Source organism: Zygotorulaspora mrakii, chromosome 7 (genome assembly GCF_013402915.1).
Source record: "Zygotorulaspora mrakii chromosome 7, complete sequence".
NCBI classification, from domain to species: Eukaryota; Fungi; Ascomycota; class Saccharomycetes; order Saccharomycetales; family Saccharomycetaceae; genus Zygotorulaspora; species Zygotorulaspora mrakii.
Window position 1 is genome coordinate 798,639 of NC_050725.1, and position 24,740 is coordinate 823,378.

General features: G+C 39.8%; 7 protein-coding genes across 7 annotated transcripts; 5 read left to right on the forward strand and 2 right to left on the reverse strand.

Moving 5' to 3' along the window:
- Positions 1 to 253: 253 nt before the first annotated feature.
- Positions 254 to 15,013, forward strand: REA1 (AAA family ATPase midasin; the record flags this gene model as incomplete). Its single annotated transcript, XM_037290358.1, has 1 exon — positions 254 to 15,013. The coding sequence occupies one exon, from the start codon at positions 254 to 256 to the stop codon at positions 15,011 to 15,013; it is 14,760 nt and encodes a 4,919-aa protein (XP_037146253.1).
- Positions 15,014 to 15,752: 739 nt separating this feature from the next.
- On the forward strand, positions 15,753 to 16,853 carry SEN2 (tRNA splicing endonuclease subunit SEN2; the record flags this gene model as incomplete). The annotated part of the gene is made up of 1 exon (XM_037290359.1): positions 15,753 to 16,853. The coding sequence occupies one exon, from the start codon at positions 15,753 to 15,755 to the stop codon at positions 16,851 to 16,853; it is 1,101 nt and encodes a 366-aa protein (XP_037146254.1).
- Positions 16,854 to 16,909: 56 nt separating this feature from the next.
- LCL2 (Lcl2p) lies at positions 16,910 to 17,311 on the reverse strand (the record flags this gene model as incomplete). The annotated part of the gene is made up of 1 exon (XM_037290360.1): positions 16,910 to 17,311. The coding sequence occupies one exon, from the start codon at positions 17,309 to 17,311 to the stop codon at positions 16,910 to 16,912; it is 402 nt and encodes a 133-aa protein (XP_037146255.1).
- A 620-nt stretch (positions 17,312 to 17,931) lies between these two features.
- Positions 17,932 to 19,866, forward strand: CDC45 (DNA replication initiation factor CDC45; the record flags this gene model as incomplete). Its single annotated transcript, XM_037290361.1, has 1 exon — positions 17,932 to 19,866. One exon carries the CDS (start codon positions 17,932 to 17,934, stop codon positions 19,864 to 19,866), a length of 1,935 nt encoding a protein of 644 aa, XP_037146256.1.
- A 194-nt stretch (positions 19,867 to 20,060) lies between these two features.
- On the forward strand, positions 20,061 to 20,894 carry APC9 (anaphase promoting complex subunit 9; the record flags this gene model as incomplete). Its single annotated transcript, XM_037290362.1, has 1 exon — positions 20,061 to 20,894. The coding sequence occupies one exon, from the start codon at positions 20,061 to 20,063 to the stop codon at positions 20,892 to 20,894; it is 834 nt and encodes a 277-aa protein (XP_037146257.1).
- A 353-nt stretch (positions 20,895 to 21,247) lies between these two features.
- On the forward strand, positions 21,248 to 23,254 carry SAC6 (fimbrin; the record flags this gene model as incomplete). The annotated part of the gene is made up of 2 exons (XM_037290363.1): positions 21,248 to 21,268; positions 21,350 to 23,254. The coding sequence occupies 2 exons, from the start codon at positions 21,248 to 21,250 to the stop codon at positions 23,252 to 23,254; spliced, it is 1,926 nt and encodes a 641-aa protein (XP_037146258.1).
- A 146-nt stretch (positions 23,255 to 23,400) lies between these two features.
- On the reverse strand, positions 23,401 to 24,513 carry ERG27 (3-keto-steroid reductase; the record flags this gene model as incomplete). The annotated part of the gene is made up of 2 exons (XM_037290364.1): positions 23,401 to 24,400; positions 24,479 to 24,513. The coding sequence occupies 2 exons, from the start codon at positions 24,511 to 24,513 to the stop codon at positions 23,401 to 23,403; spliced, it is 1,035 nt and encodes a 344-aa protein (XP_037146259.1).
- Between the last annotated feature and the right edge of the window lie 227 nt (positions 24,514 to 24,740).

A 24,740-nucleotide genomic window follows, 5' to 3' on the forward strand; every position in this document is an offset into this window, starting at 1 on the left:
TAGCAATTCACAGCATTTACAGTCTGTTCAAAGATATCACCCGATGTCTACTGCTTTAGTATTCCTCATAAATTCCATCTTCTTTCTATAGTTCATTTTGTTTCTCACCACAGACGATGAAAATTTTGGATGAAATGCGATGAGCTGCGATGAGATAAATATTGAAAAAGTCTTCGATCAGCAGAATATCTTCTATTTCTCTTGGACACATCAGGTTAGGAAATCAAGCACATACATATCGACGAGTATTGATATGTCGGTTGATAATGTTTTAATTGATGGTCAAGCCGTGCGGGACAGAAATGATGTCTTCAAGAGGACATTCCCCACAAAGGCTGATGATCATTTATATGAGTTCACCGAAAGTGCGAGTATTGAGGAAAATTTGCGTAACTTATGCGATGCCGCATTGAACGATAGATATTCTTTCAAATACCTTTTTGTTTACAAGCCAATTATCTTAGAGGTTGTCTCACGTTGGATAGAATCTTCCGACGACAAGCAAAAGATAGTGCTTGTTTTCGATGCTGTGGCCAGGTACCTGGCGGTTTATCCTGTAATATTGCCACTAGTTGAAGAATTGCTCGACCGAGAGAATGAATATTTGCTGTCTATCATTCAAAACACCGCAACTCAAGATACAGAGCAATTGAGAATGATCTTGCTCGCATATTATAGAGTATTATTTCATGATAAAGACACTTTCACTAGGTTCATAAAACCCGACGCACTGTACAATATCGTACAAAAAGTTCCCTCTGAAGTGCCTAGATTTATCGCCGTCAAAATTCTTTCACTATATTTGGATTCGGGGGAGGCTTCATTATATGGCATGATAGAGAACTACATAAGTTCGCCTGAGTATATTGTGGGTATTTACGAGCTTGAAAATGAAGTTAACTATAAATATCTGGAACTAAATGAATCTAAATTGACTTCAAGCTTTACAGCATTACCGGAGGTACCTGAAGGTTTGACCACTTGCTCAGATCGCGACAGCTTCGTTGTAGAACCACAAAGTTTAAGCAAAAATATCGTTTCAATCTGTGGAATACTCGTACCAAAAGTGCAGAAACAGGCAAGTAAAATAAAATCGCCTTTAGAAGTTGTTCCAACAAACGAATGCGTCGCCGCCCTTCGTGATTTGGCTCTTGGTCTCCAGGCGTGCAAGCCCATGATGTTGGTTGGAAGCGCCGGCTCTGGTAAAACCTTTTTAATCAATGAGTTAAGCAAATATATGGAATGTCAGGATTCTGTTGTAAAAATACATTTGGGTGAGCAAACTGATGCCAAGCTCCTAATCGGTACCTACACATCAGGTGAAAAACCAGGAACGTTTGAATGGAGGTCTGGTGTTCTGACTACAGCCGTTAGAGAAGGTAGATGGGTGCTAATAGAAGATGTAGATAAGGCTCCAACAGAAGTGTTATCCATACTTTTGACGCTGTTAGAAAAGCGTGAATTAAGTATACCGTCTCGTGGTGAAATAGTGAAAGCCGCTAATGGATTCCAACTAATCTCGACGGTAAGATTAGAAGAAAGGGCTCAGAGGAAGAAAAAAGACTATGGTAATTCTCTAAACATTTTGGGAATGAGGATGTGGAGGATTACAGAACTGGAGGAACCCAACGAGATGGATTTATTCGAGATTTTAAACAAAAAGTACTTCATATTGAAAAATTTAGTTTCACAACTGATACGCTGTTATAAATCTGTGAAAGCCATTTACATGGACTCAGGTTTCACATCCCTAAACAGAGGTGCACATTCAAGAATTATTTCTACAAGAGATCTCATCAAACTTTGCGCAAGGCTCCAGGCCTTATTTACCAAAAACCAAATTTTGAAGCCGGATCAGCTGATTGAGTCTCATCTTTATGATGACATATTTTCAGAAACTGCAGATTGTTTCAGTGGCGCTATAAGTGAATCAAAAGCTCTCGAACCTCTGGTAGGCTGTATTGGTGAAACACTAGAGATTTCAAAATCAAGAATTGAACTTTATCTGACAAAACATGTCCCAAAATTTATTAATAATGACAAAACTATTGAGATTGGTAGGGTTAAATTAGAGAAGGCAACGGTTGCTCTGCAGAAAAGATCAGTAAATACAACATCGTTTGCTGCAACAAATCATTCATTGAGATTAATGGAGCAAATATCTGTCGCAATTGAAATGAGCGAGCCAATCTTGCTAGTGGGTGAGACTGGTACTGGTAAGACGACGGTAGTACAGCAGCTCGGTAAAATTCTCAATAGACCATTAACAGTCATCAATGTCTCTCAACAAACGGAAACTGGTGATCTTCTGGGCGGCTATAAACCAGTAAACTCTAAAACGATTGCTCTTCCTATTCAAGAAACGTTTGAATCCTTATTCATTTCTACCTTTTCTTTGAAGAAAAACGAGCGATTTTACAAAATGCTACACAGATGCTTCAATAGAGGTCAGTGGAGGAACGTTTTGAAATTATGGAAGGAAGCTTATAAAATGGCAGAAAATATCCTCAAACCTATTAACTCCTCCAATGACTCAGAACGGAAGGAGAGCAAGAAAAAAAGAAGGAAGCTTGATAGTCACGAACAGAAGGCATTATTGGATAAATGGATAGAATTCAAGGATATGACCGAGAAATTTGAAGCCCAGTCAGATTCTATAGATACGTCATTTGTTTTCAACTTTGTGGAAGGTTCACTAGTAAAGGCTGTAAGAAATGGAGAGTGGCTTTTATTAGATGAGATAAATTTGGCGTCAGGTGATACATTGGAAAGTATTTCGGACTTGTTGAACGAGGTAAATGCCAGAAGTATCTTACTTTCAGAGAAAGGAGATGCGAACCCTGTGAAAGCGCATCCCGACTTCAGGATATTTGCTTGTATGAATCCAGCCACCGATGTAGGTAAAAAAGATTTACCTTCAGGTATAAGATCGCGCTTCACTGAAATATATGTTCATTCTCCAGATAGGGATATATCTGATCTCCTAATGATTATTGATAAATACATGAGAAAGTACACAGCAGGCGATGAATGGATAGGTAATGACATTGCTGAATTGTACTTGGAAGCGAAAAAGCTTGCGGAAAGCAATCTGATAGTTGATGGCTCTAATCAGAAGCCCCACTTCAGTATTCGTACTTTAACGCGGACCCTTCTATATGTTTGCGACATAGTGCATATTTACGGCTTGAGGAGGTCACTTTATGACGGGTTTTGCATGAGTTTTCTCAACCTTCTATCAAAAGATTCAGAGTCTATTCTGGAGCCAATTATTCGAAAATTCACAATAGCAAGATTGAAAAACGTTAATTCGGTGATATCTCAAGCTCCACCATGCCCAGGACCTGATTTTGTTCAATTCAAACATTATTGGATGAGAAAAGGAGATAATGAGGTAAAAGAACAACCTCACTATATTATAACTCCGTTTGTCGAAAGAAATGTATTGAACTTGGTAAGGGCGGCTTCGAGCCGAAGATTTCCGGTGTTGATTCAAGGACCAACTTCCGCTGGTAAGACTAGTATGATTAAATACTTGGCAGACTTGACGGGACATGAGTTTGTTCGTATTAACAATCACGAGCATACTGATTTACAGGAGTATCTGGGAACATATGTTGCTGATGACACTGGGAAACTTTTTTTTAAGGAGGGTGTTCTTGTTGAAGCCTTGAGAAAGGGACACTGGATAGTACTAGACGAGTTGAATCTCGCCCCTACCGATGTTTTAGAAGCGCTGAATAGATTGTTGGACGACAATAGAGAGCTTTTTATACCAGAAACTCAAGAAGTAGTTCATCCCCACCATGATTTCATGCTATTCGCAACTCAAAATCCTCCTGGAATATACGGGGGGCGTAAAATGCTTTCACGGGCATTTAGAAATCGTTTTCTGGAGTTGCATTTCGACGACATTCCACAAGATGAGCTCGAAATAATTCTTCGCGAAAGGTGTCGTATTGCCCCCTCTTATGCTAAAAAGATTGTAGAATCCTACCGTCAACTCTCAATAGAAAGGTCTGCAACAAGGCTGTTCGAGCAAAAAAATAGCTTTGCCACGCTTCGTGATCTCTTCCGGTGGGCTTTTAGAGATGCTGTAGGCTATGAAGAGTTAGCGGCAAATGGGTACATGCTATTAGCGGAAAGATGTCGAACTTCTCAAGAGAGAGATGTAGTGAAAAGCGTCTTAGAGAGAGTTATGCGAGTCACTTTGGACATGGAAAAATACTACGAGGAGCTAGAAGATGAGACTTTAATGAGCTCAGAAAGTTCTGTCGTATGGACCAAGACTATGAAGCGGTTGCTGGCTCTCGTATCCTCGTGCCTAAAGAATAACGAACCTGTTCTTTTAGTTGGTGAGACCGGCTGCGGTAAAACGACAATTTGCCAGTTACTCGCCTCCTCTTTGAAAAAGCAGCTGATAACCTTAAATGCGCATCAAAATACGGAGACTGGTGATATACTTGGTGCACAAAGGCCAGTTCGTAATAGATCTCAATTGCAGAAAGAACTTTTCACTAACTTGTGCGATGCATTAAAACTTGATGTTCAAGATTCCCAGAGGAAATCTATCGATGAACTTCTTAAGGAATATGATGCAACCGCTGCAGCTCATTCTGAGGAATCCCGGGTGAGCACCATCAAAGAACTGAGGGAAAATTTAAATATTCTTTTTGAGTGGACAGATGGTCCACTTGTCAAGGCATTGAAAGAGGGTGACTTTTTCCTATTTGACGAAATATCCTTAGCTGATGACTCGGTGCTTGAAAGGCTAAACAGTGTCCTAGAACCTGAAAGAAGCTTACTTTTGGCAGAGAAAGGATCCACGGAGAACTTTGTCACAGCCACTGATGGCTTTCAATTCTTTGCGACCATGAATCCTGGTGGAGATTATGGTAAAAAGGAACTATCTCCAGCCTTAAGAAATAGATTCACGGAAATTTGGGTGCCATCTATGGAAAACTTCAATGATGTTCATATGATAGTTTCTTACAGATTAATTAAACCGCTTCAGCCATTTTCCGGAGCCATCGTTGCGTTTTCGGAGTGGTACGCAAGGAAGTTTGGAGGCGGCTCTACTACCAATGGTGTAATCTCATTACGTGACATTTTAGCGTGGGTGGAGTTTATGAATAGCGCTTTTCCCAACGTCAACGATGCCAATGCATTGTTATTCCACGGTGCATCCATGGTTTTCATAGATGCCCTAGGGACAAATAACACTGCGTATTTAGCAGAGAACGAAACAAACTTGAGTAGCCTTAGAAAGGAGTGCATTGATGAGCTATCAAAGCTAGCTAAATGTGAGCTTGATGTTCACATCAAAAGTATTTCACAGGTAAATGTTTCACTAGAGTTTGTAGAAGTAGGATTGTTCAAAGTTCCCAAGGCATGTCAAACTGTTATACAGCCAGCGTTCAATTGGAGTACACCTACAACGTCTATGAATTTGATGCGAGTTGCAAGAGCACTACAATTAAACAAACCAATTCTACTAGAAGGTAGTCCCGGTGTGGGGAAAACGAGTCTAGTTACTGCTTTAGCAGAAGCTACTGGCCACAAACTAACGCGTATCAATCTATCTGAACAAACTGATCTAATTGACCTTTTTGGCTCAGATGTCCCCGGTGAGAAGACTGGAGAGTTTGTCTGGCGGGATGCGCCATTTTTAAGGGCTATGCAAAGAGGTGAGTGGGTCCTGCTTGACGAAATGAACCTTGCAAGCCAATCAGTTCTGGAAGGTTTAAACGCCTGTCTAGATCACCGAGGGGAAACTTATATTCCGGAACTCGACAAAACTTTCGTTCGACACCCAAATTTTGTTGTTTTTGCAGCCCAAAACCCTCAATATCAAGGAGGAGGAAGAAAGGGATTGCCAAAATCGTTCGTGAACAGATTTAGTGTCGTATATGTAAGTATGCTCTCGGCAGCAGATTTGCAACTCATTGTCACTAAATCTTTCCCCAATGTTGACCAACATGTGAGTAGTAAAATAATACAGCTAATGTCGAGTCTGGACGATCAAGTTTGCAAAAGAAGAGTATGGGGTAGTATGGGATCTCCTTGGGAATTCAATTTAAGAGATACTTTGAGATGGGTAAAGCTGCTGAGTAGAAATTCCGAATTGGGATCCTGTAAAGCATCAGACTTCCTCGATTCAATCGTGAAACAGAGATTCCGGTCTGAGACAGACAGACGTCATGCCGCTGGAATAATAGAAGAAATTTTCGGTAAGTGTGGTGACCGTGATTCACTTTTCAAGATAGAAAAGGATTACATTCAAGTCAACGGAGAACTTATTGGGAGAAACCCATTGTATAGCTATCCTACCGGCACAAACTTGTTTCTTTTGGAATGCAACATTCCAATATATGAGACTGCTTTGAGATGCATCAATAATAATTGGCCTCTCCTACTCGTGGGTCCAAGTAACTCCGGAAAGACAGAGATTATTAGATTTCTTGCTTCGATAGTTGGTGCTAAGGTAAGCATGTTCTCAATGAATAGTGAAGTAGATACGATGGACATTTTGGGAGGGTATGAGCAAGTTGACATAGTGAGAAAAATTTCCTACATTACCCATGATCTGCGCTTATACTTGAGAAAGACTCTGCTTGCTAATATTGGATTTGACACCCCGAATGAGAATGCTATTATAAGTGGTTTAGACCTACTCAATTACATATCTAATACCACGGTAGGCAGAGAAAACTTTTATGACTTTATAGAGAAGTTTGAAAGTTTCCTGAAGCATTTTGAGAGTAGTATGGCTTTGAACGATATAACCGAAAGACTAAAAACTCTCAACGAGATTATAGATCAAGATGTTACCGTGAAATTCGAATGGTTTGATGGTATTTTAGTGAAGGCGTTGGAAGAAGGCCATTGGCTGATCTTGGACAATGCCAATCTCTCTCCTGCCTCCGTGCTAGACAGATTAAACTCGCTGTTGGAAACTGATGGATCCTTGGTAATGAATGAGTGCAATCAAGAAGACGGGCAACCTCGAGTCTTGCGGCCTCACAGAGATTTTAGATTATTCCTTACTGTCAATCCAAAATACGGTGAACTCTCAAGAGCCATGAGAAATAGAGCTATTGAGGTTTATGTTGAGGATTTGAAAGATAGAGCTTCCAAATTTGATTCTTTATGTTTAGGATATCACCCTGATATCAAATTGAACCTAAACAAGCTACCCGATATGGAGAAAGAAATGGAGTCATTGCATCTAACAAAAAGAGGAATAAAGTTTCCGTTAAGACGTTATTTGCCGGCAAACTTCTCTTCGTTCAAAGCTTTTGGCGATATCTACGACATTATAGCTTTAAGTCCTAAAATACCAGTCCCCGAAACTCTATTAGGTTCCTTTACACTTAAAAAACTGGAAGAAGTAGTAAGTTGGTCAACAAGTTTACGTAGCGATACTTCCCAAATTGAATCAATGGTCCATGCTTTGTATGCATTTTTGATGAAATTCAACATTCCTGAGAGGATGTCATCCTTAGCCCCTTCAATCATGCGCGAGGAGCTACAAGTACCAGGGAACACAATTCTGGATCGAAACGAGTCTTTTCTGATTCCCGTGCTCAATCCTTATATTATTGCTAGCATGAACCAAACAGCTTCGTTTATGTCTTCGGCTGAATCTATTTACCTATTCAGTTGCATGAGAATGATTTCACAGGGCATGCTGAAGTTGGAAACTATTGAAAAAAGAGCGCTGGGAGGAAAGATCAATGAGCTAACTTACATAGAACTCTCGGCAGCTGTTAAAATGGGTCGGAACATCAAACAGCCACCTAAGATACCGATCTTTCCATTTCTCGAAGGAATGCTCAAGAATTTATTGCACAGTATAACTGTTTCCGATCTTTTTAATGAATCGAACAAATACGAGTTGTTTACCGAACTCCTTGTCATTTGGGAGGCTGCTCTAGAAACATCATCATCTAAAGATGAGGCTAGACTCCGGGCCTATAAAGATCTCTTTGAGGATTGGTATAATTCGGCGTCGGAAAAAGGTCTCCAAATCCAGTCTTTTTCAGATTCTCATTTTGCATTCGACTCTGCTGTAACTTTGGTAAGAGGAAGATCGATAAGTTTACTTTGGAACACGTATAGGGTCGAATATCCATCAAACCCCGAAAATTGGCTGTTTTGGGCAGAGTTATCATCGCTTTCCAAAAAATTTGATAACATTGTGTTGCTTCAATTTTCGGAATCTTACGATGAAGTAAAAGTGCTGAGAGAATTTATCGTGACACTCTTCTGCGACATTTTGAATAATAATGTAAACGACTTTAGAAAACTTATATCGAGACTAGAGGTAGGCGTGGAAAATTTGAAGACCATATCGGATAAGTTTTTAGTCAAAAGAAAGCACTTTTTTGTCGAAGAATTTGACAGCCTAATGAGATTCTGGTTTAATGGAAACGAAGAATGCCTCCAAGCGGTCACAGATCTCAGTCCAATGTGCACAATCTCAACGAAACATATTTTGAAACTACAAAATCAGCGTTATTGTTATCCGCCTATTTTTGATCTTCTTTGGACCAAGCGGGAAAACGATGTGGAATGCTTCACGGGAAGTCTCGTTTCGCCATCCTTTATCGAATGCGTTATTCTCAAAGCAAAAAGGTTGCATACTTTTCCGGGCAGTCATATTCATCAAACAATTACTGATGCAAAATTACTACTCGAGTCCACACTGAAATTTCCGGCGAAAGTTCTGAACAATCAAGTTGAGTTACTTGCTAGAAAATTGCGAGACTGGATATTAAATGTCATTCAAATTCATGTGAAATCAGAAATTGGTACTTTGATAAACACAGATATTGGAGACATAGTTGTCAAAGAGGCCACAGATAGCTTTTACTCCGTCTTCAATGAGTATCTTTTACCTGCCTTAACATTTTGCAATAATAGTACTTCTGAAGATGCAGTCGGACGAGGATATATTCTGTTTGGAGTTGGTTTGGTCGTTCTGTATGCGCCAGATTCACCGTATGATCCTGCTATTCATGATTATGTTACCTATGACTGCTTTTTAAAACACAAACAGTTTTCAGAAGATTTAAAAGATAGCTTCGCCGTTCTTAGAACGGTAAGAAGTGGAGATACTCCGATATATGCTGAAAAATTACTGCATTCTACCTCTCAGCCACGGGCGCCTTCCAAACCGAAAGTTTATAGACCAGCTTCTTCCATCGACAGTTTGCTCGATGAGTGGACTGCTTTCGTCAACTCCACTGCAAGTCCTGATCACTTGAAAGACATGGTGAACTCTCTGGAAAACTGGACTGAGACAAGCAAAAATCGGATATCGATGTTCCAACGAAACTCAACGCACTTCTTGGAGCGGATCTCAGATGGATTCCAGTATTACGCAGATTTGAATGACATTTTTGCGGGCTATATTTATAGCATGAAGCTAGGATTTGATCTGATCATGTTCAAGAGGTCCAAAGAGATGGCAACGATGGCATCATCATCACTGTGGCCTGTTAATCCACTTCTCATTGTCAATGAAACACAATTATTAGAGGTGTTCAAAGATATGAATAAAATTTTCAGGAACAGTACGGTAGATAACTTTTCTATTGAGAAAATATTAGTTTTCTTTTTGAAGCTTTTCAAGTTCCAGAAAAAGCCTGAAAAGATGCTTCCGGTTTTCAATGATACTCTACAAACTTTGTATTACAGGTATTCTTTGAGACGGCTCCAAGTGCAGAGTAAACAGCAGGAAGAGAGCAAATCATTCAAATACAAAGATGTTGATGACGACTATGAGGCTGATTTCGCTTATATGTTTCCTGATTATGAGAATGTTTTGACTCTGGAGAATACTGAATTTCAAAAGACTGACGAGGATATTGATCAAGTCAATTACATGGTCGCTAAAGCATATATGGAAGTGTTTACAGAAAACCGGGAGAGTAGTATCAGCCAGATGTTGAATGAAGGTTCCGAAGTACTGAAGTTGCTTGTTGAACATAAAAACGTTTTCAAATCTGACATATTGGATGCGAAGTATTTATCGGCAGCCGTTAGTATACTAGCTAGAGAAATCGAAGCTTTTGAAGGGCCTGTTGACTCTGAGGAAATCGATTTCTACAAAGGCTGTTCAATCCAGGAATCAAGGCAGGCTGTTCGTGTGGTCGAAGCATTATGCCACTTTGTGGCGGATCTTCTTTCACAATGGCCTGAGCATGCAACTTTGAATGAACTTTTTAGAATATGTCAAGAATTTTTGCAATATTCAGCTATGACACCAATAGCAAAGCAATTACAAAAGATCGAACAAATTTACACTTTTATGGCAGACTGGGAAAAATACGCCTCTTCTCAAGTATCGCTGAAGGTTCACATTAAGAATGTCACGGACCTAATTATTTGTTGGAGGAAGCTAGAGTTAAAAACGTGGAATAGCCTTTTGAAGACAGAGGACGAAAATCAAATTTCAAAAGTGGGCCAATGGTGGTACCATCTCTTTGAAACAATAATAGTTTCCAACTCAACGGATGGTGGTGCCCCACCAATTGGTGTACAAAATACCCCTCTTCTGTCCTCACTGAACATATTTCTAGGAAAATGTAGTTTCGGTGAGTTTGGTGTTCGTTTAGATATCTTGAGAGCCTTCTCAGAGCATCTATCATTTTCAAAATGGTCAAATAAAGAAGTATTGAAGGCCGTTCAGAATATAATTTCATATTATGACCAGTTTAAACCATCGATTGACCGCTACATAGCAGAGGGCAGAAACGTTATAGAAAAAAACATTTCGGAGGTCATCTTACTTGCCAGCTGGAAGGACGTAAATGTGGATGCTCTAAAGCAGAGTTCTCGACGCTCTCATGGTAGCTTGTACAAGCATGTGCGAAAATATCGTTATTTATTATCTGAAAATGTATCATCTATTATCGAAAACGGTATAAGTTCAAGCGAGAAGGTGAGAGTGTTGACCTTGTTCCAAAGGGCACCTGAGTTTTATGAATTGGATCTATCATCCGCTAAACTGACCGTTCCTGAAATTCCAAATTGGTCTTCATGGCCAGAGACGCTAAAAAATATCGACACAGTAGAAAGCAAAATGAAGAGCACTGTTAGAAAGCTATCAGAAAGAGAAAGCCCTAATTTCGCTGATTTTGCCAGGGGCCTCTCAGAGCAAGCCGAAGAGCTGTCAAGGTTGACACCAAAAATTTTCAAGAAGAAAGACAAGAATTTAGCTTCTTTAAAAATGCAAAAGAGTAAAGTTCTGAACGATTCGTTGAAAGAGTTGAAGAGAATGGGTCTGAAGACCAACTTCCGCCAAGATATTCACAAAGTGCAACTCAGCTCCACTTCAATCCTTTCACATATGGCATCATTCAATAACACACCCCTAATGGGTTGTGATGCTTACTTTCTGAGAGTAATAGATATTCTTCCTCGACTTAGAAATGCAGCTCTCTCGCCTTCGGAGGATGTTCCTCTTAACAGTGTTGAAAGAGGAATGGCTATCATGGAGAATCTGGTTTTCTCGTTGATCACCACAAGAGATCCAATGCAAAAGCTAGCCAGTAACTATTTAAAAGTTAATGAGTTCAGGATTGAGTTGGAAAATATCACTCAGTTTGAGGGAGATATCCAATATCCATCATTGCACGCAAGTAGCGGCTATGTAGAGAACTGCTGTAAATGGTTACCGGCTCTATTAGACTATGCTATTTCCATTATTGACATTATATGCGACGAAAAACAAAAAACCGAAGAAATTTTCTTCTTGGAGCACGTTAAAGTTCAAATCAATGAATTTTCCAGATTAATCACTGACAATTCAATTTGGAATCCGGCTTTAAAGACAACATGTCTTGATTTTGAGCGCTTCCTACATAATTTGGTCGATCAACTTCGAAAGAGAAAAGAAAAATCAGCACTTTTTGTTTATGATATCATTTTGACATGGATACATAATCAAGCTGCCGTCTCTGAAAAAAATTGTGATGAACCTGCTTTGGAAAATTTCGAAAATATCTTCAGGAAAGTTTTCACTAGCATATTACTCTCCTTTCAACACCTTATGGTTGATGACTTTGAGTCAATAACGGAGCAAGATGATAAGTGGCTGTCCATCATTTCTAAAGACTTGATGAATAGTATTAAATTTTTAAGGTCTACAACTGTTCTGAGACACATAGAAGCTGCTATCTCGTTTTTAATACAAAACAGTTTCATGGCAAGAACTTCTACTTTGGTCAGGTCCTTAATCACATTTACGTTGCCCGTGATACGTCAATATCTAGCGGCAATGCATGCTATCTTGATCAAGTCCAAAATGTTTTACGAGAGTTTGGCTCATGGCTCTTACATCTTATCGCTGATATTGCATAATCTTGCTAAAGATGGCTTCTGCTCTCCTGCACCACCATCTGAAGAAGTTGATGACAAAAACTTACATGAGGGTACTGGTCTTGGAGATGGAGAAGGAGCTCAGAGTAACTCAAAGGATATTGAACAGGATGAGGATTTGACGGAGGATGCTCAGAAACCTAATGAGCAACAGAATGAAGAAGAAGAGGATTCTGGCGAAGATGATGCTATTGAAATGGAAGGTGATATTGCCGGTCAATTGGGCAACGCATCTGACCAAGAGGAAAGTGCAAGTGATGAAAATGAAGAGGATGAAGAGGATATGGATGAGGAGATTGACAATATAGATGATGATGACCCCAATGCCATCGACGATAAGATGTGGGACTCAAAACCAGATGAAGATGTCAAGGAAAAAGAAACCGATAAAACCCTGGAAAATGAAAACAATGACACTGACGTCCAGGCAGCAGAAAATGAAGATGGTGCTGAAAACGGCGATAATCCGGATCAAAAGGAAGAGGCTGCTGATGATGGTAGTGAAAAGGAGAATAATCAGGAGCAAAATAATGATGATGTCTCTGACGAAAATGCTGAAACAGAGGAGGATGTGGGCGAACAGGAGGATGAAGTTCGTGATGACGAAGCCGGAGATTTGGCTGCTGATGTCCCTGATGTTGAAACCATGGACCTACCAGATGATATGAACCTTGATTCAGGAAATGAGAACGATGATGAACAAGAAATGAGTGAAGTGGATGAACTGGATAACAAGTCCAATAAATCAGATGAAGAGGAAGTAGAAGAAGAAGGGATTCAAGATGGAGATACTGAAGAGCAAGTGGAGCCAGAGAATGATGTATATAATGATGAAGAAGAGCAGGGTCTTGGCGCGGAAGACAATGAAGATTTCAAAGAAAATGAAGCAGAAGAAAGCGAGGAAGATTCGTCAAACGTTAATCAAGATAATGAAGAGGCATGTCCTTCGGATGAAGATGACCTAATGGAAATGGAGATTAAAGAAGAGGAAGCAAACGCCGAAGAAGGACAGGATCAAACTGAAGGAGTGGACGGTATCGATGCCAGCTTAGAGGATGACAATACTGACCATGATGCGGCCGTTCAACAACAGAGCGGTAACAAGGGAAAGGGCTCCGATGCGAAAGATTCGGAAGAGCAGCAAGATATCGGAAGTTCTGGCGATAGCGCAAATGATCATCACAATCAAGAAGAGAGTGAAAAAGACGTTGAAACATCTCGGGACAATGCAAAAGAAGCTTTGAAACAGCTTGGTGATTCTTTAAAAGAGTATCATAAGCGAAGACAAGATATTAATGAGGCTTCTCAAAAGGAAGGTGAAGAAAGCACGGAGCAGGCAGCTGATCAAAGACCTGATGAGTTCGAGCACATAGACGGTGAAAATACTGAATCAAATACGCAAGCACTAGGCACGGCTAACCAGGATCAAATTCAGTCGATTGATGAACAAAATGCAATTGTGGATGATGTGGAGAACGATGAGGTGCCTGATGATGATGATGATATTGATATGATTAAGGACGAAGCCATTTCTGATGACGAGGAGCTTGAGGAGGTTCGGTCAGGCAAAGAAAACAATAATGAAGAATTGGAGGGGAAGAAAAAGGCCGGCGCTTTCATTGGAGAAATGAAAGAAACTATCGACCAAACCTCTGCTTACAATAAAAACTCATTGCTCAATAGCAACGATGATGAGCTGGATGAATTAATGCAGATTGCTGACTTCGAGACTCAAGAAGATCACGACAATGCGAAGCCATCGAGAAGTCTTGAAGAGTCAAGATCCTTGTGGCACGAAAGCGAGCTTGCAACTGCTGAGCTTTCCGCTAGGTTGAGTGAACAGTTGCGTTTGATTTTGGAACCTACTTTAGCTACCAAATTGAAAGGAGATTACAAGACGGGTAAACGTCTAAACATGAAGCGAATTATTCCCTACATAGCTTCTCAATTTAGGAAAGATAAAATTTGGCTGAGGAGAACAAAACCTAGCAAACGTCAATATCAAATCATGATAGCCCTAGACGACTCTAAATCTATGAGTGAGTCCAAATGTGTAAAGCTGGCTTTTGAAAGTTTATGTCTGGTTTCCAAGACTTTGACGCAACTCGAAGCGGGTGGACTCTCAATTGTTAAGTTTGGTGAAAGAATTAGGGAGGTTCATAAGTTTGAGGAGCAGTTCAGTAATGAAACCGGTGCAAAATCGTTTCAATGGTTTGGATTTCAAGAAACGAAGACCGATATCAAAATGCTAGTGGCCGAGTCAATCAAAATCTTCGAACGTGCCCGTGCTTTAAATAGCGGCGATCAATGGCAGTTGGAAATCGTGATATCTGATGGTGTCTGTGAAGACCACGAAACAATCCAGAGACTGGTTCGCCGTGCAAGAGAAAACAAGATTATGTTAGTCTTCGTGATTATCGACGGCATTAACTCAAATGAATCTATAATGGATATGAGTCAAGTCGAATATGTACCAGATGAGTCCGGAAATCTGCAATTGAGAATCAACAAGTACTTGGATACATTCCCATTCGAATTTTACGTTGTGGTTCGCGACATCACTGAATTGCCGGAAATGCTATCTGTCATTTTGAGACAATTCTTTTCGGACTTGGCATCATTGTGATGCTGCATCTCTAAGTGAAGTCTTCACTCTTCAAACAAAAGTAGAACAGAGTAGCCAACATGTGCGATCAAATATGTAAATAAAATTTATCAAATTATTTCATTTTGTTTTTTTAATTTTATATCTGCTTGTGCCCTAATTCAAACATTCATAATAATTCTTGATTTTCAACGTTTGTTTTCAAAAAGTATATAAACAAGGTAAAAATTTTCATTTCACATCTATTCATCACACTAATTATTTAAAAATGTCAAAGAAAGGTAAAACATTCTCTGTCTCTCTAACAGGACTTGACTCTACAGCTAGATATCCTTTATTGACCAGGTGGCCAATGCTTTTGATATTCAGCGTATGATGTTCATATATTTGCAAATGCTTGTAATTAACGTGATGATAATAGATTATTTGTTGCTCGAAGACACGTCGATGTGAGCGCATGATTTCTCAAATAGACTACAACGGTATCTGAATTTTTATAATTGCTTTCTTGGACTCTCTTTCTTGACTTGTAGATGCTTGTTATCCTTCCCTTTTCATGCTAGTAAGCAAATCAGAAGTTTAATGTTGATATGCCGGCGCAGACAATGTCAAAACTGCTGATCGATTAAGGCTGATTGACAAGTTTTTTTGGTTTAGTGGCTCTACATTTTGGATCATTTAATGTAAGGTCAAAATTCTCATCTTCTGCATTGCAAAGTTAAGAGAAGAAAAATACACCTAGTGATAATAAATTCGCAAAATGGCCAAACTACGGCCTGCTGGAGAGCGATATAAATACCCCTTGCCAATTCATCCCATTGAGAACCTGCCTCAACTTATTCCTCACAACCCTATATCTTGGGTACATTGGCTATATTGTTACTACAAGAGCTTCAATGGGCTACCCAAAAGGATCTCCATAAAGATACTGGCTAGAAAATACTGCCATATAATAGTTGATGATCCAGATGAAATGCTGTTTCTATGGGAGAACGGATTTTTTGGTACAGGCCAATTATCAAGAAGTGAGCCTACCTGGAAAGCTCGTACAATAGCTAGAATGGGCGATTTATGCGATGAAGTGGACCGAGGTAAATCCAATTTAGCATTGGAAGATATTACTGACAGGAGAAGACTACAGAGGATCGATTTTAAAAAGAAGCGCCAGCAGTTCGAGGACCAGCTGTTGGAACTGAGGCGGAGAGGTGGGACGATTGAAGATGAGAGCAAGTTAGTGGCGAAAGAAAGAGAATCTCTTCGAAGCCTCAAGGATCAACAGTTGCTGAGCTTTAAAAAACAAAATGATACTCAACTGAGAAGTGAAGACAGTGAACTTATCGACGAGAAGGGAGAACTTGTAAATTTAGAATCGCTAGAACTCACATTCGTGGAAGCATTATTTTTATCGTTCGCTATACCAGTACTGGATGTGTCACCATACGTGTTGATAGAACGATTTCTAGGACCTATCGCAACTCTTGAATATCGAAATGTCTATCCATCGATAAAACAATATGTCGCATATCATCATTACCGGTCCCATGGGTGGTGTGTAAGATCAGGAATCAAATTTGGTTGTGACTATCTTCTTTATAAGCGGGGTCCACCCTTTCAACATGCTCAGTTCTGCGTCAAAGTTTTAGACGTTGACGAAACTCACGACTACACATGGTACTCTAGTCTAGCTCGTGTTGCTGGAGGAGCCAAAAAGACTTTGGTCTTGTGTTATGTGAAGAATACAACTACTGAAGAGGAGATACTTCGATTACTGAGTAAGAAAAATCTAACAAAGGCACTTTCCAGTTACGAAGTTAGCGAGCTTATATATAGACGCTGGGTTCCTGGCAAGAACAGAGACTGACCATGTTGTGTATTTTTTATTAATAATATATACAGATGTACATATATACACGGGGCCTAGACCTTGTCCATATAAGCGTCGAGTACCCATCCACAATCCCTGGCTTCCTCTTTTTTGGCTGTCGAGCCCCTTGTCTCATCATCATAGATCTCGTTAAGCGCAGCGTCATGAGTTGCAGGTTTAGAGATACAGATGTAGCGATCATTGGGAAGGGTACATTTCAATTGTGATTTTGGAAACGGGCAGGGACAATCTTTTGGCTGCGAAACGCATTGCATGGTGTCCGGACACAGATAACCATTGCACTCGTTATTCAGATATATGTCTTCAAAGCTTGGCTGCGCTTGCTGCTGCTGCTGCTGCTGCTGCTGATTAGGATTGAAGTTGAAAAGAAAACCAAAGGCACATTGCATTACCAATAGTGTTGCACAAATTTCCTGTAATCCAAATAGGATCATGCTTAAAGACAAAAATTGTTTTCAATGAAGATGATAAGGTATCAATAACAAGTGCTTCTCTGACTCAAGTTTTGTGTCTGCCAAAATATTCGAGAACTTCAATACTGCCAACTAATCCATATTGCATCGCGTAAACGCTTCGCACCAGTCACGTGAGAACAAAAATGATGCAATTTATGCATTGTACGTTTATATTCAGTCTGCGCAGCATTCTAATCCACCCCAGAGTTTGGATTGCCTGCCTTACTCTTCTTTCTTCTGTTGTCCGCCGTGTATAGCTTGGAGTAAGAGCATCGGCGCCTCATATAGGTGCACTCCTCTTGACTTTTGTGCTCCTTGACTGTAACAGCGTTAGCATACATTGCCCACAGCATAGTAATACGGTAGCAGTTCACTGCCTAATCTGTATCACCCTTGCCATTTTTTTTGTCCTCGATGATGGTCTTTGACGTGTATTTAGTGGTAACGCGACTTTTAATATTGACTATCGATCATATCGAAATTGTAATGTGTATAGGCTGAACAATTGGCGAGAAACAAGCCTTTGGCGTCTTTAAAAATCTAAAACGGACTTTTAGTATACTTATACCCTTTGGTCGGCTGATATTTGTGGAGCAGTTATGTATTATGAAATAGAACAAGTAGCCGAGCCATACAATGAGATTTTACGAAACTCATCAAGTCCTTCGTCGTGTCAGCTGGTCATATTCGTATCCTGTTTGAACATCGACGCTCTCTGCTCTACGAAGATACTAGCGGACCTGTTCAAGAGTCAGTTGGTTCAGTCACAGATTGTTCCAGTTTTCGGATACTCAGATCTAAAACAGCATTACGCAAGGTTAGACGATGATATTAGAAGTGTTGTGCTTATTGGATGCGGTGGTAGCATCAACATGGAAGAGTTTCTGGAGATAAATACTGATGATCTGCTGGTAGACTCTAAGGAGGATGTCAGGAGGTACAAGCGACATATATATATCTTTGACGCTCATCGGCCTTGGAATCTGAATAACATATTTGGATCAGACATTGTGCATTGCTTAGACGATGGAACCATCGAAGAATCTTTGGAGGAAGAGAGAAAAGCATATTACCGCTTGGCAGAGCTCGATCTTGAAGAAAATGAGACCCACGAATCAGAGGATAACGCTACGGATGTCGATGAGGAAGACGGTGTATCGAATGATTATGACACTGAAGAAGATGAAGACGGCGACGAAGAAGATTTCTCTCGAAAGAGAAGCACCGACTCCTCTGAGAACCCTAATGCCAGTAATAAAAAGAACAGGAAGCAACGCAAAACATTATTAGATGAGTACGAGACCGTAATAGAGGAATATTACTCACAAGGTACATGTGTGGTTAATTCTGTTTCTCTCCAAATATACTCACTCTTATCAAAGATTGGTGAATGCAATCTTCATTACTTATGGCTGACGGTACTTGGCGCAACTTCCTTGGATACTGCGTATCCTCATGTATATAATCGGCTTTACCCTTTACTACAGGACGAGGTAAGAAGATTGTCACCTAGCAGTAATACTGTAAAGACACCAGATACTCTTTCTCTGGAAGTCCAGCCCGATTACTATCTTTTTCTGCTAAGGCATTCATCATTATATGACAGCTTTTACTATTCTAATTATGTCAATGCTAAATTATCCCTATGGAACGAAAATGGTAAAAAAAGACTGCATAAAATGTTCGCAAGAATGGGCATATCTTTAAATATTGCTCAAGAGACATGGTTGTACATGGATCATTCAATCAAAAAAGAATTGCGTATCATTTTTGATAGGAATTTAGACCGCTACGGTCTGCAAGACATCATAAGAGATGGATTTGTAAGATCAATGGGTTATAGAGGAGCAGTTAGCGCAACCGAATTCGTCGAAGCATTATTAGCATTACTGGAGGTTGGTAAAACCATAGTAAAATACGATGAAAGAATAGAACCCACTGACAAAAATTCCGAAATGATTAATAAAAATTTTTTTGATCGAGAGGAACAGAAGAAGTGGGTTGCAAATTTTTGGCTGAGTTGGGATGCTCTTGATGATGACAAAATAGAATTGTTAAATCGAGGTATTCAGCATGCCAAGACCTTGCAGAAGATCATCTTCAACACTGGTGTGGCTGCGTTGGAAAAAAAAATGATCAAAAATTTGAGAATCTACAGACTATGCGTTCTACAGGATGGACCAGATTTAAATTCTTACCGAAACCCTCTGACGCTACTACGTCTTGGTAATTGGCTAGTCGAGTGCTGTGCTGAATCAGAAGATAATGCACTGCTGCCGATGGTGCTCGCAAGTTTGAACGAAGCTACCGATACCTACCTTGTTGCTGGTTTACCACCTAGATACCCAAGAGGTCTTGATATGCTGGAATCTCAAAAACACATTCTTAACAACTTTAGCATGGCCTTTCAACAAATAAGCAGCGAGACAGGCGCCCGTGTTAGAATTGATAACTTTGAAAGCTCGATCATCGAGATTCGTAAAGACGACTTATCCCCATTCCTAGAAAAACTAACACTGAGTGGTCTACTATAGGTAATATATATTGATAAGTATCATAAAGACCGGTAATGAAAGAATCTTACAATCACTCTCTGCATTTTATATCTTTTGCTTCGAATTTCAAAATCTTTTTTATTTATCACTGACATTCCTTTTTTATATCTGTAATGACACAAACAACTGCTAACTGATCCTTACGGTAAATATATAAAAATAGAGGGTATCAAATGCGTCAGCAGTCAGGTAGGAATATATCGAACGTCACAACGGAACGGAAATCATCTGACAATGCACTGTTTCAGCTGCCGTCTCTTCCAACGTGGCGGACACCTCGAATTAAGACCCAACAGGATCATACGGGAGATCTCTCGACAAGCCAGCACTACAAGAACAGCTTTACCACCCCTTTAAGAAAACCTTCATCTCTCTTATTATATCACTCTCAGCAGATAGAACCACTACCGGAAGACAATAGAGCTGTCACAAATGCAGGAAGCGCACGTTTGGAGTATGCCGATCTCCCAGAGAGAGTATCACAGAATTCTGATACTGAATACGATTATAGCTGCCTCTCTGATAAGCCGCTACTCTGTCAGAGCAAGGCAGACTGTTATTTGCATTCTGAAAGGGCTGCCCATTGTCTCGTATTTCATAAGGACGGACATCCCAAAGGCATCGACAGCCACTGCAGGCCTGATCTTAACATAACCTGCGGTGAGATGGACAAGCCCACGACCGGAGACGAAGATTATAGCGACAGCATATTGCTACATGTGCCTGGATGCACGAAGCAAGACATGGATTTTCTGCTTAAGAGAGATTACATGTCCCAAAGACCCAACATTCGCAGAATTGATGAAATACTGAACCACGAGGCTAACGCCCTGAGTAGGTTTTGGAACGATTCTGAGCTTACAAAGACCCTCGACAGAAATCATCTGCACGAGCAATATCTGATCCTGCAGCAAGAGCGTAAAGAGCTTGATCTGGTGAAGGCCAGTTTACAGCCCGACACCGCTAAGATTCTGAAGAATAAGTGGTCCAAACTGCACTGCGATTAAATACAACATGCTATATGGTATATAAAAGGTTCAGAGCTTCAAGACACCTGCGCTCCCTACCATTTAATGCCTGCATACCTGTACCGTTGTCAATGGTATAATCTTTAGTGCACGTGAAATTCACATGTCTATTGCTGGTTCTAATTTGAACAAAACAACGCCTTATTGAAAGGGGTCAAACTTCGAGCAATTCAAAAAGCACGAACAGAAGGCGACACCTTGGGCAACTCAGCACATTTTGAAAGGATTAAAAAGGATCCAGCAAGAAGTTAATAGTGGTTATACTCCAGATCTTGTCCTTTAAAGTGTATTTATTTCAAGTGCTTTAGATAGAAGAACGTTAGAGAAGGAGAATGAATATCGTCAAGCTACAAGTATGTTCTATTCTGCCCACTGTTTCAAAGAAGAAAAAGGTTCAATTTACTAACTATCTCATGAGTATATTTGTCTGATAGAGAAAATTTCCAGTGCTATCTCAGGAAGACCTGTTCTCAACTATCGAAAAATTTAGATTGATTGATTTGGATGACAAAGGTTGGGTTGATAAGCAGCAGGCGTTGGAAGCAATTTCGAAGTCTGGGGATGCTTCTTATGATGAAGCCAGAGAGACTTTGAAGCAGGTCAACGTTGACGCTTCTGGTCATGTTGAACTGGATGATTACGTTGAATTGATTGCCAAGTTAAAGGAATCAAAGGCAGGCCCGCCCCCACAAACAAGCTTTGAAACAAGCGCACCATCGATGACTTTGTCACCAAGTCGTGCGGGATTACAGCATAAAGGAACAGGTGCCCAAGCAAAGATTATTGTCAGCGGTTCTACGACAGGTACCACGCATACAATTAACGAAGAAGAAAGACGTGAATTTACAAAACATATTAATAGTGTCTTAGCTGGCGATGCTGATATTGGACAATTGCTACCATTCCCAGAGGACACCTTTCAGCTATTCGACGAATGCAAGGATGGGCTTGTGTTGTCTAAATTGATTAATGATTCTGTACCCGATACAATTGATACAAGAGTTTTGAATTGGCCCAAGAAGGGCAAGAGTTTGAACAATTTTCAAGCAAGTGAGAATGCTAACATTGTAATCAACTCTGCCAAGGCTATCGGATGTATTGTTGTGAATGTTCATTCAGAAGATATCATCGAAGGTAAGGAGCATTTGATCTTAGGATTAATTTGGCAAATCATCAGGAGAGGTTTGCTGAGTAAGATAGATATTAAATTACACCCTGAATTGTATCGTTTATTGGAAGATGATGAATCCTTGGAACAATTCTTAAGATTGCCACCGGAGCAAATTTTATTGCGTTGGTTCAATTACCATTTAAAACAAGCCAATTGGGACAGAAGAGTTAGCAATTTCTCAAGTGACGTGTCTGATGGTCAAAACTACACAGTTTTGTTGCATCAATTAGCTCCCGCACTCTGCTCAACAGCTCCTTTGCAAACACAAGATCTATTACAGAGAGCAGAGCAGGTTTTGACTAATGCTGAAAAATTAGATTGTAGAAAATATTTGACACCAAGTTCTCTCGTGGCAGGTAATCCAAAGCTTAACCTGGCATTTGTTGCTCACTTGTTCAACACTCATCCAGGTTTAGATCCTATTGAAGAATCTGAAAAACCTGAAATCGAGGAGTTTGATGCGGAGGGTGAGAGAGAAGCCAGAGTATTTACCCTATGGTTGAACTCGTTGGATGTTGATCCATCTGTTGTGTCCTTATTTGAAGATTTGAAAGATGGTATAATCTTACTACAAGCCTACGAGAAAGTTATGCCCGGCGCAGTGCAAAGTAATCACGTTAACAAAAGGCCAAGCTCAGGAGGTGAAATGTCTAGGTTCAAAGCTTTAGAAAATACAAATTATGCTGTTGAATTAGGTAAAGCCAATGGATTTTCTTTAGTGGGTATCGAGGGTTCCGATATTGTTGATGGTAATAAATTGCTAACGCTAGGTCTAGTTTGGCAACTAATGCGCAGAAATATCAACAATACGATCAAAAGTCTTTCGTCTAGTGGAAGAGACATGAGTGATTCACAAATGTTGAAATGGGCTCAAGAGCAAGTTTCTAAGGGGGGTAAAACCGCAAAAATACACTCCTTTAAAGATCCTGCTTTAAGTAATGGTCATTTCTTATTAGATGTGATTAATGGTATCGCACCAGGATATGTGGACTATGACCTGGTGGCACCTGGTAACACAGATGAAGAAAAATACGCGAATGCAAGGCTAGCCATTTCCATCGCAAGAAAGCTAGGTGCCTTAATTTGGTTAGTTCCTGAAGATATCAACGAAGTACGCTCAAGATTGATCATCACTTTTGTCGCTTCTTTGATGTCCATTAAGAAATAAAAATATAATTTTATTCTTTAAAAAATGTAATAACTGTAGCAGTAGTGTGTAAAGGACTATTAAAAATATTCAAAATATAGCAGGCCCAAAAACAGAATTTTTGGGAAAACGGCACAAGTTAGAGCTACATTCATTATGTTGTGTATTCAGATTGGTTGTCTACTGTTCGTGATTTGGTTGCTCAATTTTGCATCCCATTCTTTCTTCAACGTGCTCATATAGTTATAAACATCGGTAGCACCAGTTCCATCAATTGGCTGCGTCTTAATATATTCCATGCCATCTCTGTAAGTAGCGGAACCATATTTGACATCCTGGTTCTCAAAATTCGGATTGGCCATTGTCGCGACATAAACCGGAGCATTTGCAGCTCTGTAACCATCAATATTGTGCCAATTTGAGCCAATAAATCTAGCTACATAGAAAAGAAGCAACATTCCATAATAAGTGAAAAAATTCAAATACACTGAGAATGAATTGCTGATAAAAATACCAGGTTGAACAACATATTGGTGAATACCATGACTTTTCATTTCTTTATAAGAGGCTAGATGCAACAAGTCAACTAAACGCTTAGAGCCCTCATAGGTGGTATCTGATTTGAGCATCTGAATATCTGTTAGAGAAAGGTACTTTGGATCAGACATTAAACTCGAAATCCACACCACATTAGCCTTACCCGCTGAAAGTAAAGGTAATATCTTCTGTATTAGGTAGTAAGGTCCGAAAACATTCGCTTGGAAAACAAGACCCATATCGTCCTTTGACTTTATCCCAACTTTTTGAAGTCTGTAATCTGGATATGTGACAGCATCAATAATGTTGGTGCATACTTGTTTGGTGGCACCTATCCAGTCAATACCGTCATATACACCTTGAGCAGCATTCACAAAGAAATAGTGAATTTGCTTATATTGCTTTTGAAGATCAAAATATGCATTGAGAATACTCACCATGTTGGTAAAGTCAACTAAAAGGTAATCGTAATCCACAATCCCTGGTCGATTTGTTTTTTTCACAAAGCTCTCAATTGACTTTATGACATCTCTGGCTCGAGGCAGCGTTCTTGAGGTCACGATGATGGTCAATCTACATACCGGATTCACCTTTTCTATTAGACGGAAAGCAATGTTCAGACCGAGATTGCTGTTTGATATACGTCAACCGATATAGTTAGTATCTTGAGTATCATAAAAAAGAATATCTTTCCGCTTATGAACATACCTGTTCGTACCTGTAATTACTGCCACTTTGTGCATCCTCAGATTTGATCTTTACCGCGTTAAGTACACACTTTATATTACTGCCTGTAATATACAATTGTAATTCATAATTGTAGGTGTAAATAATTAAGTTGAATATCTTTTTTATAGGATGCTGCCGAGCGATCTCGTTTCTAAACGACAATTGCCCAAAAAAAAAGACACAATTTATTAAAGAAATAATCGGAGAGTTCACCTACATTGAGGCCATATAATACTACAGA